Source organism: Anoplophora glabripennis, unplaced genomic scaffold (genome assembly GCF_000390285.2).
Source record: "Anoplophora glabripennis isolate ALB-LARVAE unplaced genomic scaffold, Agla_2.0 scaffold287, whole genome shotgun sequence".
Lineage (NCBI taxonomy): Eukaryota > Metazoa > Arthropoda > Insecta > Coleoptera > Cerambycidae > Anoplophora > Anoplophora glabripennis.
This window is the reverse complement of record NW_019416441.1, coordinates 165,550-183,033: the sequence shown is the minus strand read 5'-3', so window position 1 is coordinate 183,033 and position 17,484 is coordinate 165,550. Positions and strand designations below refer to the sequence as shown.

The 17,484-nt window shown below is 30.5% G+C and overlaps 1 protein-coding gene across 1 annotated transcript; it reads left to right on the top strand.

The window, feature by feature from the left end:
* Window positions 1–1,719: 1,719 nt before the first annotated feature.
* Window positions 1,720–5,291, top strand: LOC108905134. Its single transcript, XM_018707907.1, has 4 exons — window positions 1,720–2,026; window positions 2,236–2,408; window positions 3,970–4,142; window positions 4,693–5,291. Exons 1-4 carry the CDS (start codon window positions 1,840–1,842, stop codon window positions 4,901–4,903), a joined length of 744 nt encoding a protein of 247 aa, XP_018563423.1. The 5' UTR covers window positions 1,720–1,839; the 3' UTR covers window positions 4,904–5,291.
* The last annotated feature ends 12,193 nt before the right edge of the window (window positions 5,292–17,484 follow it).

The following is a 17,484-nucleotide window of genomic DNA, read 5'->3' as shown; positions in this document are numbered from 1 at the left end:
ATTCACTTATAAGGTATATACAATTTTTTTTATTTGATATTAATTTAATAAAAAATATTTAGAATAAATTCAATAAAATTAAAAAAAAATAATTATATCCTTATACTCACATATAATTTTGAGGAAATTTTTCTATAAGGGGTAGGGTTTTTATGAGGGGTAGAGTTTTTATATTTTGTCAGCGTTAACAAGTGCTGATGTTGTCGGTAGCTCACAATGTACTTTTCTGGAAAGGTGTTATTCACGATTGAATTTCAAGTAGGACATGGCGCTTAATACTTTGTAAAGTTATCGACCGTTGGCAGACTCGGATATAAAACAAAATATTCATTGAGAATGTGTTCAAACTTGTAAAATAACATTTAATGCCGATCGATGACGGATTTAGTAAGGTTAAAAAGTTTAGAAGCAGTTGGCGCTTATAATGGACTTTACAATGTAATAACGAACACTGAGAAAATTACCTTTCAATTCTACCTTTATCTAAACTTATAATCTAAGTGTAGTAGTAGTATAGTATATAATGTATAGTTATAATCTTTACAAATTGCAAATTTATACCGAAACGGTAAAAGTCATGCAAAGAAAGTCGAGAGATCCATTTTCGTTGCAAAATCATGATATTTAATATCGGATTAATTAGTTATCTGTTATTTACTTTATAAAAAACAGTATGAATGTATAAAAAGTACCACATAATGTATTTTTGTAAAACTTTTTCGTTATACTGATGTGTATATTATACAGGGTGTTAATGAACTTGTTAAAAATTTAAAGGGGTGAAAAAGGAGCAAAAACTGATTTAACTGATGTCACAAACTTGTATCGGAAGTTTACGGTCATAGAAAAAAAAGCTAATTAAAAATGCGTTTAAAACTGTTTTGGAACTGCTGAAATACATGTATTTTATCGCGGCGAGTACTTACAAAAAGTTCTGTAACACTTTTTTTACGAATTTGTAGGTTTCTTATGAAGCCGGACTGTGAAAGACAGTTTGTAATACATTGTTGTAGTTATTGCTGTGCTGATTTTCGAAAGTACATTTAATAGCCGTATTTCCAAGTTTTCTTTTGAAAATGGCGCATTTATTTAGCAACTACTAATATTATGATGTGCTCATAATTTATGGCAAAGCAAATGAAAATGCCCACAGAGCTTGTCAAGTGTACCGTGCAAGATATCCTGATAGGCCAGGAAAAAGAGCGACATTTTTTTCGTCCAGCTGAATTTATCACTACAGATGCTAAATATTATGTACAATAACATATTAGTTTCCACAGTCATAAAAATGGGGGGAAGATTGTTTACAGGGTGGCTAATTGTGCAATTTTTACGTAAATTCACGTTTTTGGCTTATAACTGTTTTCCATTCATTTTCACGAGAAAACAGTAATGCACTTTTTTTTTTGTTTTCAATAGACCTACAAAACTAGCCCTCGAACGTCAAAAAATATTGATTAGATCAAAAGTTATAAACAGAAGAAGTTTATTTATGACTTTTGCATTAAACATTTATAAACTGCGTTATTATTACCAGAACTTTTTGGCATCGCATCTTCTCATTCCTTATCACTGTCTAATAACTCACACGAAATCTGGAATCGGTGCTATCTAAATATATCTGTTTATTACATAACCTTGACTCCTCACGTTACGCTAACCATATCTGCTTTTGAATAATTTATTCAAGGTTTCATTTACTAGTGTTTACTGATTAAAGTTAAGTATAAAAGCAAATACATTAAAAGTGAATAGATTTGATCTTTTGTTTTACTTACTAAGTAACAAGTATTGTTTCAATTTGCATTAAATGCTAGCGATAATGAGATCTACTCGAACATGAATTGGAAGAGGCCAGAAAATGTTGCTTATCCCACAATATGGGGTAGATTTGAAGGTAAAAGAGATGCAGGAGGCAAGAAAAATCAGTACTGGATTCAAGACCTTACAAGAGATTACTATGATGAGATACTGCACCATATGTCAACCGGTTTTGTGACAAAATCACCAATCTGTATATACACAAGTAAGGTTTTTAACAAACTTTCAAACACGATTTATAATTTAATACGTAATATGCGTACAATTGACACTTCGGGATATATCTTTTCAAAACAAAAACATGAAAAAATTTATTGGTCATGGATTGTTCATGATGAATATACTATTTTAGAGTTTTGCAAGTCGATAAGTAATTCAATATTATCATGTGACATTTTATAATTTTTTTTTTAGATTTTTTGGAAGACCAACAGTCAATAGACGACTATATTCAAGTATGGAAAAAGATGTTCGAGCTACGGTTGTCTTTAATATGTTTGACCAAGGACGCAAATAATGTAACAAAATTCGTAGGCTGCAATCTTTTGGGAAGGAGATATAAAAATGAAAATCGAAATATAGATGAAGTAGGTACAAACTATAGTAAGTACAAAGATAAAGATGTACTTGAAATATTATTTATATAATAAATAACTAGAAGTTAATGTATCAATGACTTAAATTAAAAATAAAATAAAAATAAGGTCATAATATGTCTATGTTCGCTATGTTCGGTATACACGTTAAAATCTAATATTAAGGCCACAGATAGTGTATACTATTTTAGTTAGATGTGAATGAATGAAGTAACACTGTCCAAAAAAACAGGGTTAAAAGGAACAATGACGTTCAAGCAATTTTATTGCATGAATCGTTTAAAGGGTCATATTAGATGAAAAAGCCGCAAAGTGCTATTAGATTAGAGAGTGGAAATTGGAGATAGGGGTAAAAATGCACCCTTTTCAGTTTTTTATTTGTAGCTCAAAACCGAAGCAAAATTTCGCTATAGTTCATAGGGAAAATTATTTAGAGAATTGAATTTCCCATGGAAAAAGCTTATTTAAAAAATTTAAAACGAAAATTTTATGCAAAAAATCGTTAATAAACAATTTGAAAAAAGCAAAAAATTCGATTTTCTGATTTTCTGATACTTTTTTGCCTCCAGTTTTTTTTGAGTAAAGATAGGTATAGGCATTGTTTCATAGAAAAAAAAAGTAGATAAAATTTCCTTCAAAAGAAGAGGTTGTAAAGTATTTTTGTATGAAAATTGACTGATATATGGCCGCTCAAATTTAGCCAATTTTTCGATTTTCGTCGCGTTTATCGTTATACGTTTTAATTCTCATTTTTTGCAAAAAAAGGAAGGAAATAAGACGTTCAAGGACTTTTATCAAGGTTCGAAGGGTCATTAAAAATGAAAAAAAACGCGGGGTACTATTAAATTAGAGGGTTGAAATTGAAGATAGGGGTGAAAAAGCACTTTTGCAGTTTTTTAAATATAGCACGAAAACAAAGCATAATTTGGGTATAGTTCATTTTGTAGAGAATTGAATTTCTCATCGAAATGGCTTATTTAAAAAATGTAAAAGGAAAATTTTATTCAAAAAGAAAAAAGAAAGCAAAAAATAAGATTTTTTTGATTTTTTTTTTCTTTCTTAATAAAATAATTTAGTAAAAACTTGAGAATTTAAGTACAATGAAGTTTATTAATAATGTATATACAGTGTGTCCACGGATGGAGTTGATAAGAGGAGAAACTCTTTTGTTTTTGACTTTATTGAAAAATGTCACTCTTTATAAAAAGTTCCGCCCCACGAAAAAATGAGATTGTCATACAAACATCTTAGATTAGATATACAGGGTGCTCATAAATTAAAAAAACACGAAAATACTCAAGAGAGAAGTACCATTATTTATTATTTTACACAATATTTTTTTAAAACAAACCTGTTTATAACCTCAAATGATGTCCTAATACAAATTTTAAAATCAAAATTTCAATTCTGACTTTTACTCAAAAATTGAAATATACATAAAGGTCTATGCATTCGATGTGTAGCGAACGTGCTGAACATACCGTCACAGCTCACTGTGTGACCTTAGTACCTGAATATCATTTATTAGCCTCGATTTTATTCAAAATTTTAGATTTTTAAAGGAAGAGCCTCACGTGTCGCAGGGAGAGCATTGTACCACGTATACCAGAATTGTATAGATATCTTCACGGAATTAAACATTGAAGAATACGTATCCGCTTTTGGTTTGTACGTGTTACCGGAATATAGAGGAGATGGGATAGGGTACCAGCTTTTACAGGCCAGGTAGGTTTTTCATAGATATCTAAAATAAAAGGCGAATATGAATACTTTGTTGTACCAATCCAACTATCCCTTTTTGTGTACCTTCTTCTTTTTAACGTGTTTCTCTCAACGCCAACAAAAGGATGGTATTGTTACTGGAGAGTATTTTGTGATGAATATAAATTTAATATATTCGGGCTAGATTATCAAGTTGGATAATGACGATAACACTTTGTAAGTTGTCCACTTTTGGTAGAAAATAAACCAAAATACAACAAGGGTTAAAAGTTTGGAACGGGTTGATGCTTGTAATAGCCTAAGATACTTCACAATATAATAATGAGGAGCTGTAGTAAATTGCGTTTTAGATGTGCATCACGAAAATGCAATAATGCAGTTGAAGAGGCAACAAAATACATCTTTATTCTTTGAATTTGTTTAATATTCATTAGTTGCATGATATTAGATTTGGTAAAATAAGTCTACATTGCAATTTTGTACATAATATTGATAATATTTACTCTAGCTACACTTTTAAGATATTTTTTTAAGAATTAAATTCTGATTTCAGGCGTAAAATTTGCCTAGCAGTAGGAATAGAAGTGTCTGTCACAGCATTCACCACGGTTGGCGGTCAAAGATTAGCTGAAAAACTGGGTTTTAAGAACCTTTTGGAGATCGCCTATGAAGATTTAGAAAAAATTAATCCACTGTTCAGGTTTCCCGGTATAGAAAAAGGAGAAACTAAGACAATAAAATTAATGTATAAAAGATATAACTAGTATGAAATATCACAAAATGCCTTGTATGTAAAACTCCCTAATTGTATATTGATGTGTACGTTGCATTATTTATATATTTATGAAGTGATATACTCGTATAAGTGCAATAAGTGATTTTTAATGGTTGTAAACGTTTACATTTTTTATAAATCGATCTGAAATGTTGCATTTTTTGAGAAGCCACTTGATTTAATGTTTCAAAGAAAATAAAGTTATGTGAAATATAGTGTCGGGAATTATAAAATAGTTATTTTAGTATCCAGAACGCGAAATGGTACTTTTGCGTTCAAAAATGGAAGTTATCTATTTTGCCAAGCTTAGCGAGGCAAAACATCCATTATTTTGATATAATACGTTTTGTCTATGAAATAAAGCATGATAAAATTTTCAGAACTGTTTTTGTTACACTTGGTATGATTTGAAGCGTTTAAGGATTATATCAATTATCTTTCTTGTTATTTTCCAAATGCCTTACATGTGGGGCACTCGCATAACGTCTCTAGAAGAGAATAAAAGAGGAAAATGGAGAAAAAAATAGCGTATCTGACTCACTGTATGAAGTACTGTAATTTATTAATAAGTTAATTCTGCAGACTTTCACAAATGCAAAAAATTTTAATAAGTAGATACACGAAACAATTCTTATACCTTCCACTGTATATCCTCTAATTAAACTTTAGAAAAGCTGTAAGTACGTTGTTGGTTTATTTAAATTTAACTCCAGGCAATGCCTTAGTCCTTTGAGACCAGTTTATGTTAACAAATTAACTCGCTTCAGAATCTCTCTGAAACGAGCCGGCTCCTTCAGGCATTTTTAAAAACTCTCTATATTTTTATTTTACAGCATTAAAGTAAAAGTTTTTAAATATGGTACTTTAGTTGTCTCTTACAAGGTGATTCATACAATAACTGTTCAAAATTTTTCCGCCGACTTGCATTTGGGCCCGTTGTATTGCTTGACCATAAATTAAAAGGAATGAAAACTAATATAAACACTATCGCAACAACGATAATACTAAAATCGGATTTCAGTATCCGGAATTGCCTGCGGTCAAGTGATACTAGAGACTACATACTACAACTTCAATAATTTTTTTCTCGGAAACTATAAGGATTTTACAATTTTTTTTACGATATTTACTACATTTTTCACGACTCGTCCATTCCCAAAGTTTTTTTGGATAAGTTGTGAATCACCCTGTATATCAGTTATATATTATTTTCTTTATACATTTATTATTTTCTACTTTTTTTGTTCATGTGAATAAAATGTATTTTTCGTTTGTTTTCGTGATTTGTATGACTACCATTAATACGGTGCAAGAAACTACTAAATCATGGTCTAATAAATACTATTATCAGTTTCCTAAAACACCTTCTAAATTGAGCATTTTTCTGAAATATAAAAGGTATACCTTTTTTGTATAATTTAAATACAGTTGTTTATTGTAAAAAACGTAAAATTATGACACAATAAAAGAAGAAGACAAAAAAATACTGCACTCTGTAGATTAATGTGGTTCCCTCTACAATAATAATCAAAACTGGCTTGATCATTTTATTTCTACATCAATAATAACCCAACTACTCCTTTCCATTTGTCCTCTAGAACCCGCAACTGAAATATTTCTTTTCCGGACATGGGTGAGTAGAATTATTTGGCTTACTCTGTACAACCAGAATAAGACGAAAAGCAATATTGCATACTGACACAGTACAACAATGCCGAATTCCCGAGACATCCCTGTTTGCCTCTATCTCCACCGCTAATCCTAATCCTAATCCAGAGGAATTTTAACACTTCAACCTCTTTCCGTGACGCTAACGCCTGGGGTACCTATTTTGCGGGCATATAAGCTCAAAGGCCAAAGATAACAGACCTGTGAAATATAGTCCTGTTCAAACATGCCTCTTTAAAACCCATTCCGAAAATGAGTCTCATAATTCTGAGCGAGGTAAATATTTCCATAAGGATGTCGGAGGAAATATTTATACGGCGCTTGAGTTGATGTAGGGGCATTATAGAATGTTTTCTAGTTTAATTTTCGTTCTCCGTTGTTTGGTTTTGCCTTTTATTTGAATTCCTTTGAAATAGAAATCAAAACTGATTATTGTTGTAACACAAACTTAAATTGCACTTGTGATTGCAATACCAGAGCCCCTTACGGACGCCTATGATTGATTTTCACAATAATTTGTAAATCGATAGAACTTGTCATTCGTACACTTCATACTAAATATAAAACAAATCGCTTTCATAGTTTGCGAGAAAATAAATAAAAACCAAAAAAATATATTGTTTTTGAAGATCTTACATCTCTAACAGTAAGAAAGAGTGTATACTTCAAAATGACATTATTTTGACGAGATCTATCGATGGTTAAAGTCCTAATCATAAAAAGGGAATCACTCTGTATAAATACTGACATCTAACAGTGCTAGTAGGTAACTGAAAAACGTACTAACAACAATGCCAATTAATTCATAAATCTTATATTTCACATAAATTTATAATAAACTATTCTTAATTATTAAAATGTGTGTCCTCGAACCCGATGTTGCTGTTTACTTCGTTAGTAAGGCTACTTTGTTTTATTGCAATACGTAAAATAAATAAACTTATTCCAACAAAACATGCAGAGTAACTAATGTATTCAAATTAAACTCGCTCTATCGAAGCTTCGATCCGTTCTGGACCCGAATGTAAAATAAGAACAAAAATTCAATTTTCTGCTTTCCTCGCTTCGGAAATTACTAGCTGAAACGTTGGCATATGCAGCTGGCGTTTTTACTGCCACGTTTTGATCGGAAATGCGTCTTTATCTATTCCACGTAGGTACATTTGGTATGCATGGAAAATAATATGAAAGGTACATACGAGTATTCGCTTTTGCTCCAACGAACTCGCAAGTTCCGTTCCAATTTCAGTTGAAATTTTTTTTATGAGGTACATTTCGCTTTTAGGTTTATGCAGAGAGGGTTGGACAATAAAATTATGCCAGTTTCAATTAATTATTTCACTGAAAAAATAAACTTGACTCTCCATTCATTTCATTGACTACATTGGTTTTTTGAAAGGAAGACCACCCTCAACTAGTTTTTTTAGATTTTTCCAAGGTCTTTGATAAATTGGATCATTCTAGATTGGTTCTCCGTTTAGATTAAGAATCTCTATAACCCAGTTTCCTAAATTTTATAAAAACATATACCTATAGAGAACTTTACCGACACAAAATATATAAATCAAAGAACATATATGTTCTGGCAGGTGTACCACAAGGTTCAATGTTCGGGCCATTATTATTTAACATCTTTATCACTGACATATTTTAAAATACATGATGTAATAATATACTGTATTTGTATTTGTTTAAGCCAGTGTCTGTGATAGATGAATACTTTACAAAACAATTTCCTTTTGGGTATAAATAAGTTCAAATGAGGAAAAAACCTTAACAAGGTATGACTATACAATATCAGGTACTTATCTCAATTTTTTATAGATTTGATGTTACTTTTGATAAGAATTTGAATGTTATAGAGCATAACCTCATAATAAGGAGGCACTAAAATAATGGGATACGTAATAGAGAATGCGCAAGATTTTGTCTCAATTTTTTAAGTTTTACTCGAAAATAAACATTTATTCGAAAAATATAAGAGAGTAGTATATTTGTAGAAAATTGAAAGACGAATCCGAAAATATCATGATTACTACCGTTAAGCAGTGGCGTATTATTTTATTTAGAAAAATATGCCACTGATACCCCGTATCTCGGCCACTGGAGGATATAAATTTTAGAAAAAGGCCTCAGATTTTGGACATAAATACATGTGCCCAATTTCAAATTATTTCACTTACTAGCTTTTAAATTATTTAAAAAAAATAAAAATATTTTTTTAAGTTCAACACCCTGTATCTTTTTAACGTCTTAGATAAAACTTTATAGGAAATACTCCCCTTAAAATTCACCAAACAATACGAGGTTTCATTTTTGATCACCATTTGTGAATCACCCTGTATATTACGTGTATACCTTCTTCAGTAAATTTTAATTATTATGTTCCTAGTTTCTAAAATAAAATAAAAATAATGTAATATTTCAAACAAATATTCTATTATTGTTAACTGTTTACCAGATATTGCTGGTGAAATTCTGTCCTAGTTGGGGTACAGTTTGTCTATGATGTTAAATATGTTGTACATACCTAAATTTTTGGTATACAGGGTGTCCCGAAATTCATGCAACAAAATTTGGTCACAAATTCTTATGACAAATTTAGGGGACCCGTATTTTTTATTTTTGCCAAGTGGCCCCCTCTTTCGAAGTTACAGCCCCCCTGAAGTCCGTTCCTAAGAATAATCTTTTTCTTATATCTCAGAACCCTGTTGTACGAGAATCACTAAATTTGGTACACAGGAGTTTTATGACATGTGGAATCTGATGGTGCTACGTTTTTTGGCGGGAAATCCCCTTAAGATAATTTTTCGTGGGTTCCCTTGTCTTTGGAGCTAAAAAAATTTGGTCGCATATTTAAATTTCTTCAAAATTAGCAGTCCACTAGAAAGCCATTAAATTTAGAAACTTTTTGTCTCTTTACACTTTTTTCGTAAAATGCAATGTTTTCGAGAAAAATGTCAAAATGTGATCGAATGCATATTGTAATTTGTTATGTACCTCAAAAACATTGCGTTTTACGAAACAAATATCAAGAGATAAAAAAGTGTCTAAATTCAATGGCTTTCTAGCTAACTAATAATTAAAAAAAAATCAAATTTGCGACCAAATTTTTCTGGTTCCAAAGACAAGGGGCCCACGAAAAAGTGTCTTAAGGGGGTTTCTCGCCAAAAAGCGTGGCACTGTGAGATTCCACATGTCATAAAACCCCTGTATACCAAATTTAGTGATTCTCGTACATGGTTTTGATATATAAAAAAGACTTCTTAGAGGCAGATTTTAGGGGGCTGTAACTCCGAAAGTGGGGGCCAGTTGGCAAAAAGAAAAAATACGGGTTCCCTAAATTTGTCTTAAGAATCTATGACCAAATTTTGTTGCATGAATTTCGGGACACCCTGCTGAAGAACATTGCTTGACTTCATAAGATTTTTAGAATTCATTTACTTCACACTCTGTATTTACACAATTATCCTGGTAGTTATGTATACGGCGTGTAGCATTTTGAAGATGAACATGTGGGAATTATTAATTTTTGAAATATTTAAGCATTTTATTACATGAATTCTTTACAAAGAATTTCACTGTGAATAGTTATGGTTTATCTGAATCATACCATTGAAACAAAAATCTGATTCTGCAGTAAAGTCCTTTGCAAAAATTTCTTAATGACCGTGTTTTTACAGATTTCAAGAATTTGTAAATAAAAAAGTTAATGCCTATTTGCTAACGCCAAATAGTCTAAAACCGTTTTTCTATCTCATAATTTCCGAATTCCGACACAGTAAAAATGACTCACCATTAACACCATCAATTAACTGGTTACAGCATGGTAGTAAATTAATTGACTGTTACATTTTAGGAAAATACTTCATTTAGCCTACCATTTCTTTGGACCCTTTAATTTGACCTAAATTTAGGGTGCGTAATTACACTTTAGGAACGTAATTTTCATGGAGAACTTATTATTTGCTTAATTTTCGAGCTCAGGCAATTTTAATGTTGCTAATAAATATTTTACTCTTAAGTATACAACTGTTTTTATTATTGCTCTGTTTTTTACATATTAAAAAGCAAAACGTTCTATTTATGAAGAAAAGAATTATTTTATGTATCTAATTAAAATTTTACCATTTTAGCTTCCTTTAATTTTGTTCTGCTTTGGAAATACTCAGAATATTTAAAGGCATCCTTAAAATATTTATTACTTTCTAAAATTTTTAGGTTTTTTTTAAATGAAAAAAATTGTTTTTTGCGAACTTTGGACGTCATTTTGAAAATGAAGCCCTAACATTCAGCTGGGATAAAGTAGTTCTTTCAATTTTACGGAATTTTTCCAAATTTCTAAGTGCCTCTGTTTACTGAATTAAATTTTGGCACGTATAAATCTAATTTGGTTGGACTATAAACTAAGGTTTTAACAAACATATATTTAGATACATATTGGCAGCATTTGATATTTTGGCAGATGCAATAGAGTTTTATTAGTTTATTTATATGTTATATTTTTGTTTTTATATGTTATTTTACTACCTAGTTAATGTCATATTTATTCAACAAAAATACGACGGAAAATAATACCAATTAATTTATCAAAAAGAGACAAATATCATTCTACAGACACTATAATCATAATTTATGGTATAAAATTGATTCCATGTCCGTTGGGTGTCCATTTGAGCTATTAATCAGTTTTGAAATACATTGTTTGTAACACCTAATCCTAAACGTCTATATTATACTGACATCTACAATAAATAACGCACTAACAGGACCAAGAGATAATCGATAACGATCCACGCTAACAAATATTCCCGTTTATTTCTCTTATGTGTATCAATCAGAACATTATGCCCCAATTAGACATTTATAGGAATACCGTAACAAAGGAGGTGATTTATTAACATTAACAAACGTATGACCTGAGATGCAAAGTTTGAAACGCGTATAATTTTAAGACAGCATTACAAATGACTTGATTAAGAGCACTCAGAAATTAGGTCGACAGCAATATGTATTAATAAAGTAAAATTGTTGAAAACTCAATTTGAGATAGCACGATGTGGAAGTTCTGAAACTAGGGTTCGCTGCACAGACCCTTTGGTTGCGATTACGGTTGATGTGGGACGAAATAGACACCCAAACAATTCAGAGGAAAACTGATTTACATTTCCCTCTTGTTCGGCACATAATAAAGTTTGATTGCGTGGATACTTGACAGAAGAATTTGCTGGAAATAGAAATATTTGCCCAGTTCGAAAACGACGCAAAGAAAAACACACAAAAAAAAGCTTTTTAGCAATAGACTCATTACCGTCGTATTTCCTGTTTTGAAAATTAGTCTCTGAATTAAAATCTCATTTTTTAAATAAAAAATAGCTTCAACATTGAAAAAACACAGAAACCTTTAAATTGTTAACTATATAATTAAATTGAACAATAGGGGGCCATGACAGAACCTTGAGGTAGTTTCTATTTGTACTGATTTATCAAATCAGGTTTATTAGACGCATAGAAAGGCCAAATGAAGGCAGCTTACATATTAATATTCCGTGATCAACTTTATCGAAGATTTTTTTACGAATAAATGACTGTTTGCAAAAAAAAATAATTTTTTTAATATCCGCAGTAATTTTTAAGTACGTCAGTTATATTTCCGTTCACTAGATGGAATTTTCCTACATGTGATCATAGAGCAGAAATCGCACCGCAATACCGGCAAACGGCATAATAATTTTTATTCATCTTAGTTTTTATGTATAATTAGTTGTATTTTGCCTAAAGTAAATAAACTGGTGTCCAGACTCTTTAATGATATACAGATGAATACAGATAAACGTATCTAGATGTCGCTATCTAAAAAATATTACATGTTAAGCTTAAGGATATGTTTCCTGTATGTAAATAGTGTAACTGATACAGATTTTTTTTGAATTTGTCTTATTTATTGTCCAGCAATTAAATTAATTCTTTTTAGTTAGTTTTTGCATTGCGTTTTTAATTTTAAAGTATTTATTATATTATGAAAAAAATGTGTTGTTCAGGAGTTCAATGTTTTGAAACCCCTAAAAAAGAGCTTCTCTCTTTTGAGAAAAAGTTATGAACTTAATTAAAGAAAAATGAGTAAGTTACTTGAAACAATTTTTTTATTAGTTCAGTATAATTTTCTCACTCAAACTTCAATATAATTTTCACTTATAATCTCCCTAGTGCTTGAATTATTTCCGGAAATATTTCCGAAGGAACGCATTTTTTGAAAATTTTCTAGAGAAATGCGTGATTGAGGAAAAATTTCTGGACATTAATTCAAGGACGTGGGGGATTCGGTAAGAACATTTTACAACCAAAATTTATTTTAAAAACTTGTTTCATTTTGAAACTTACTTCGACAAAATAAAGTTGGCTTGACAGGTAGACATTGTTTTGTGGTGCATGACATATTTTTTTCTTCTTAAACGTCACATATTTTAATCGCATTTCACGCGTTTTTTTAAATTCAAAAATGGCTCGGAAATGAAAATTCCGAAAACATAAAAGCAGAAGTGGCAAATTTAACTCCCTAAAATACGATGAAGTCGAAATTAAGCGTATGGAGGCAGTTTCTAGTTTTTTGTGCGGAAAGATCCTACAATGTTGAAGATCCAACAATATCGATGACCGCGTTGATGCCAACTGCGTTATTGAAGATTATGCGTTTAACATGAAAAAGAAAAATTCTGATGATTACAAAGAATCTGTCGTTTATTTTTGTTATTATGTTTTAAGAGAAAAACTAATACATTAATTAATTGTCATGCCCTAAGACTTTCATTTTCATAAGTATGGGGATACCTAAACTTTGAAATGTTTAGTAAAACAAAATGGCTTTTAATAAAACATAAAAAACAACACGCTCCTTTCACTTTAGTGAGACATTTAATTTTTGAATTCAAATATTTACTTTTGCAATGTAATTCACTTAGTATTACTAAAATAGAAGGAAAGTAATTTTTGTAGAAAAGCAATATCTATGGCAGTTTATCAAAGATTCTTATTAAAACAAAAAAACACATTCCTTTCACTTTAGTAACAAAAAAGGCATTTAATTTTTGAATTTAAATATTTATCTTTGCAACACAAATCACTTAGTATTACTAAAATAGAAGGAAAATAAGTTTTTGTAGAAAAGTGATGTCAATGGCAGTTTATCAATGATTCTTATTAAAACATAAAAAACAAATTCATTGCACTTTAGAAATAAAAAAGGCATTTAATTTTTAAATTCAAATATTTATCTTTGCAGTACAATTCACTTAGTATTACTAAAATAGAAGGAAAGTAAGTTTTTGTAGAAAAGTGATGTCTATGGCAGTTTATCAATGATTCTTATTAAAACATAAAAAAAAACACATTCATTGTACTTTAGTAATAAAAAAGGCATTTCATTTTTAAATTATTTTAAAATAAATAAAAACATTACAAAGCAAAATTCTGGATAGGTACTGATTTTTGAACCATATGATAGCTGTCAAAAAAAATTGCCACTTATTAATTTTGTTTGCAGGAGGAAAAAAAAATCCGAAAAATTGGAAGGTTGCCATGGGCAACTGTCGAAATAACTGACTTAAAATGACAGGTATAAAACTTTCAATATAATTTTTATACAGTGTGCCCCCAGATGGGATACCGCACTCTTGTACCTAAACCTGATTGTTGTTGATTTTTTGAGAAAACGTTTTGCTTATCTTAGGAAGCCATGGCAGTAATCAAATATGTAATACAGGGGCCAAAGAAAAATTCAGAATGTGATATTATCCCTAAGCAAAGTACCTTTAATTTTTATTTTCTTAAAAACTATATTTAACAGAGTTGTTCGAGAACACAAGAAATGCTTAAATACGGGGTTTAATCAGAAAAGAAGAATAACCACATTCTACAAATAAGAAGATGCGATTTTTAGGTTAATTTAACTCTAACTGAATTGTACCAACAGTTAACTGAAAAATAACTAATTCTTTTTTCTGTGTAGGTTCAAAGTACGTTTTTTGATCCTCTTATTATCGAAATGTATTTATGGGTCACCCTGTGTATTCTATCTACCTTAAGAATGAATCTATGTCACATAATTTATTAAAATAAAAAGGCTTGTAAATTTTACCGACATAACACTTAACTGCAGCAAATATCTCGACGAGTTAATATCTAAATGTAAAATAAAGTTTCATGTGCTATAATGAAACCTTAATACCATTAAACCGCGTAATAAAGTTATTTCCCCTCGGGAAACCATTAAAGTTTTAATACGTTAAATTTCGCACTACTTGGAAAATTCTGTGCAATCAGTCCTTTATAATAACACTTATATTTCTCATAAAGTAAGAAAAAGTTCCCATTTTGCCGTTCTTGTTTAAAAATAGCAGCAGAAATAATCCTTCACTGTCACAATACGAGTTGGCTTATATTCTAATTTCATTTCAGGAAACGGAATCGTAAATCATTTGATTTGATGTACTATTACTGTCGCAAATATAAAAATGTAATTTGTCATGACTGTGGGTGGTTATAAATATTTAATTTATTAAATCGATACAATTTGCTTTTAGAAAATAGTTTTACTGCTTCTGAATACAGGCAAAGTTCAGTTTCAATCTTTAATTTCATTGCAAAAAAAGTGCAAAAGAAAGTTCAGTCGAAAGCCTTCCATAATCAGCGACTTCTCGAGTGCTTTACAAATTTGTAAAAGTATTTATTGAAAAATAAATAAATGCTCATATATAATACATTCCGACGCAAAATACAATTCCGATCACCAGATCACGCTATAGAAAATATATTTGTCCTCAATTGGCAGCCCACAAAGACGTCCAAAGATATGATGAAAGACCTAACCAACACATGCAATCATCTATCACCCCGATAGAAGCCTAAAACTTTTGTTCTACAGCTCTGCCATACCCGAAGTGTTTTATAATCCAGTTATTCGGTCGTATCGCGGTCGCTCTTTTCAACAACAAAATTCGGATCGATCATTCGGAAATCCACAAATCCACAATGTAAATTCAAACCCGACTTCTTGCGGAGGCGTAACTGAAAAATCAATCTACAGCTAATGGAACTTCAGCTGCTGCTGAATATTTGGTAAAAGCTAATTTATATTCGTTAATAGCTAAACCCGCACAATTTTATACATGGTGGTCCAGAACTTATCCGAAAAAGTCAGGAGTCTGTACAGCGTCAAAGTTAGAATCGATTTTATTATAGATATTTTCAGAACTCGAGAAAAACTCGTTAAAGTTATCTGCATAGAGACAAAAAAAATGAAATATATTTTTATTTTAAATAACTGTATACCTAAATCTTGACATCAAACGTAAATTTGAAAGTTTTCTTACAAAATCTAGTTTTGTTTTCCAAAGAATACATATGTAGGTGTACCGTTAAGGAAATTTTATTACATTTTGTAAGTTGTTTATGAACAAATTTACAATAAAAACTATGCTATAACTAATAATATCCAAAACTGTATACCTATATATCCACTCCACTGCCCCTCATCTCCCGATTTCCCCCACTACTCGACCGGGTACGCGCTCTGGGCAGTTTTTGAGCATATTTGGGGGAATTTTCCACTTTTTTCGCATCATTTTATCGGAAACTATTCAAATTGCAATTCTGCCAAAACTAATGGTCCGACAGCGCCTGTTTTGTGCACACTTAAAGTACATACAATTCACTACTTTTGTGCACAGGGTTAGTTCTACAACTTAAGAAATGTCGGAGTAATGAATTTAAAAAAAACGCTAAATTTTCCGATTTTTCCGGGTTTTCTTCGTTTCTAACTATCCGATCGGATCGATCGACATATCGTTTTATTTGTATTTCGATTCTCTACAAATTTTCTCTATATAGCATTCAGATTGCTTCGTTGGTTTAAGTTTTATAAGCAAAAAACTAAAAAAGTGCGTTTTTTACATAAAAATGTTTATAAAAAATTAATCAATGATACATTGGAGTAGAAAACATATAATCATACACCGTGTCCACCTAGTGCGCGCAAGTCCAATATCTAGGTTAATAAAAGATATAACTTAATTTTTTTTTCTACAGAGTTGCCTACTTTCCCGAGCTGCACAGAATGAAAATACATTTGCATATACAGGGTGTTCAGTTTTTCCTGGGCAGGTAGGTACCAAATTAATTTATTTAAATGGAAACCTATATTTTTATGGCATTATCGAATTCTACGTGAAAAATTAACGGGACTTTGTGTTATGATCCCTATTAAAATATTGATAGTTTTCGAGATAATCGACTTTTAATTTTTTTTTATGTTTCGTCACTTCTAGTAGTTGACATAATTATGATTGTATGACAGCTAGAAATTATTTTTTTTCAGGAACCGTAGAGTGAAGATGGCTCTTTCAAAAAACGTATCAGAAGTTGACCTGCGATGATATACAGGGGGCAAAAGAAATCGTGCCAAACCTGATAATTTAAAATTTGAAAAATCTCGACTTTTTCAAATAGAACACCCTGTGTTTTATGATTTCATTAGATGCCTTTCTGTAGACCCTACAATTTTTTAATAGCTTTCCCTATACCTAAGTTGCGTAGTTTTTGCAAAAAAAACATTTTTATGTAAAATACCGGATTTGCGCCCGTTCCTTTGTCGGGAAAAATATTGTAAGGGTATTTATTTTTATTAAATTTATTAGTTGTCTAGCTACACTATTTAAAATAAAAATTAATAACTGAAAAATTTAGATATTTGAGTTTAATAAATAAGTCTTTATGGAAAGTTACCATTTATTTGTAAATAAAATCAAAAAACCATAAAATCGCTACAAGTGATTAAGAATTAGCAAAATATGGGAAATGTTTGCTAGCAGCACGTATTTACAAAGCAAATAATCCAAATTTACAGAG

What these genes read in the sequence shown, in the direction of transcription:
- LOC108905134 (XM_018707907.1), top strand. Translation starts at nt 1,840, where the DNA reads ATGAATTGGAAGAGGCCAGAAAATGTTGCTTATCCCACAATATGGGGT. An exon ending in AAAATCGAAATATAGATGAA is followed by an intron (nt 2,409 to 3,969) that starts GTAGGTACAAAC and finishes TCAAAATTTTAG; the next exon opens with ATTTTTAAAGGAAGAGCCTC. An exon ending in TACCAGCTTTTACAGGCCAG is followed by an intron (nt 4,143 to 4,692) that starts GTAGGTTTTTCA and finishes TTCTGATTTCAG; the next exon opens with GCGTAAAATTTGCCTAGCAG.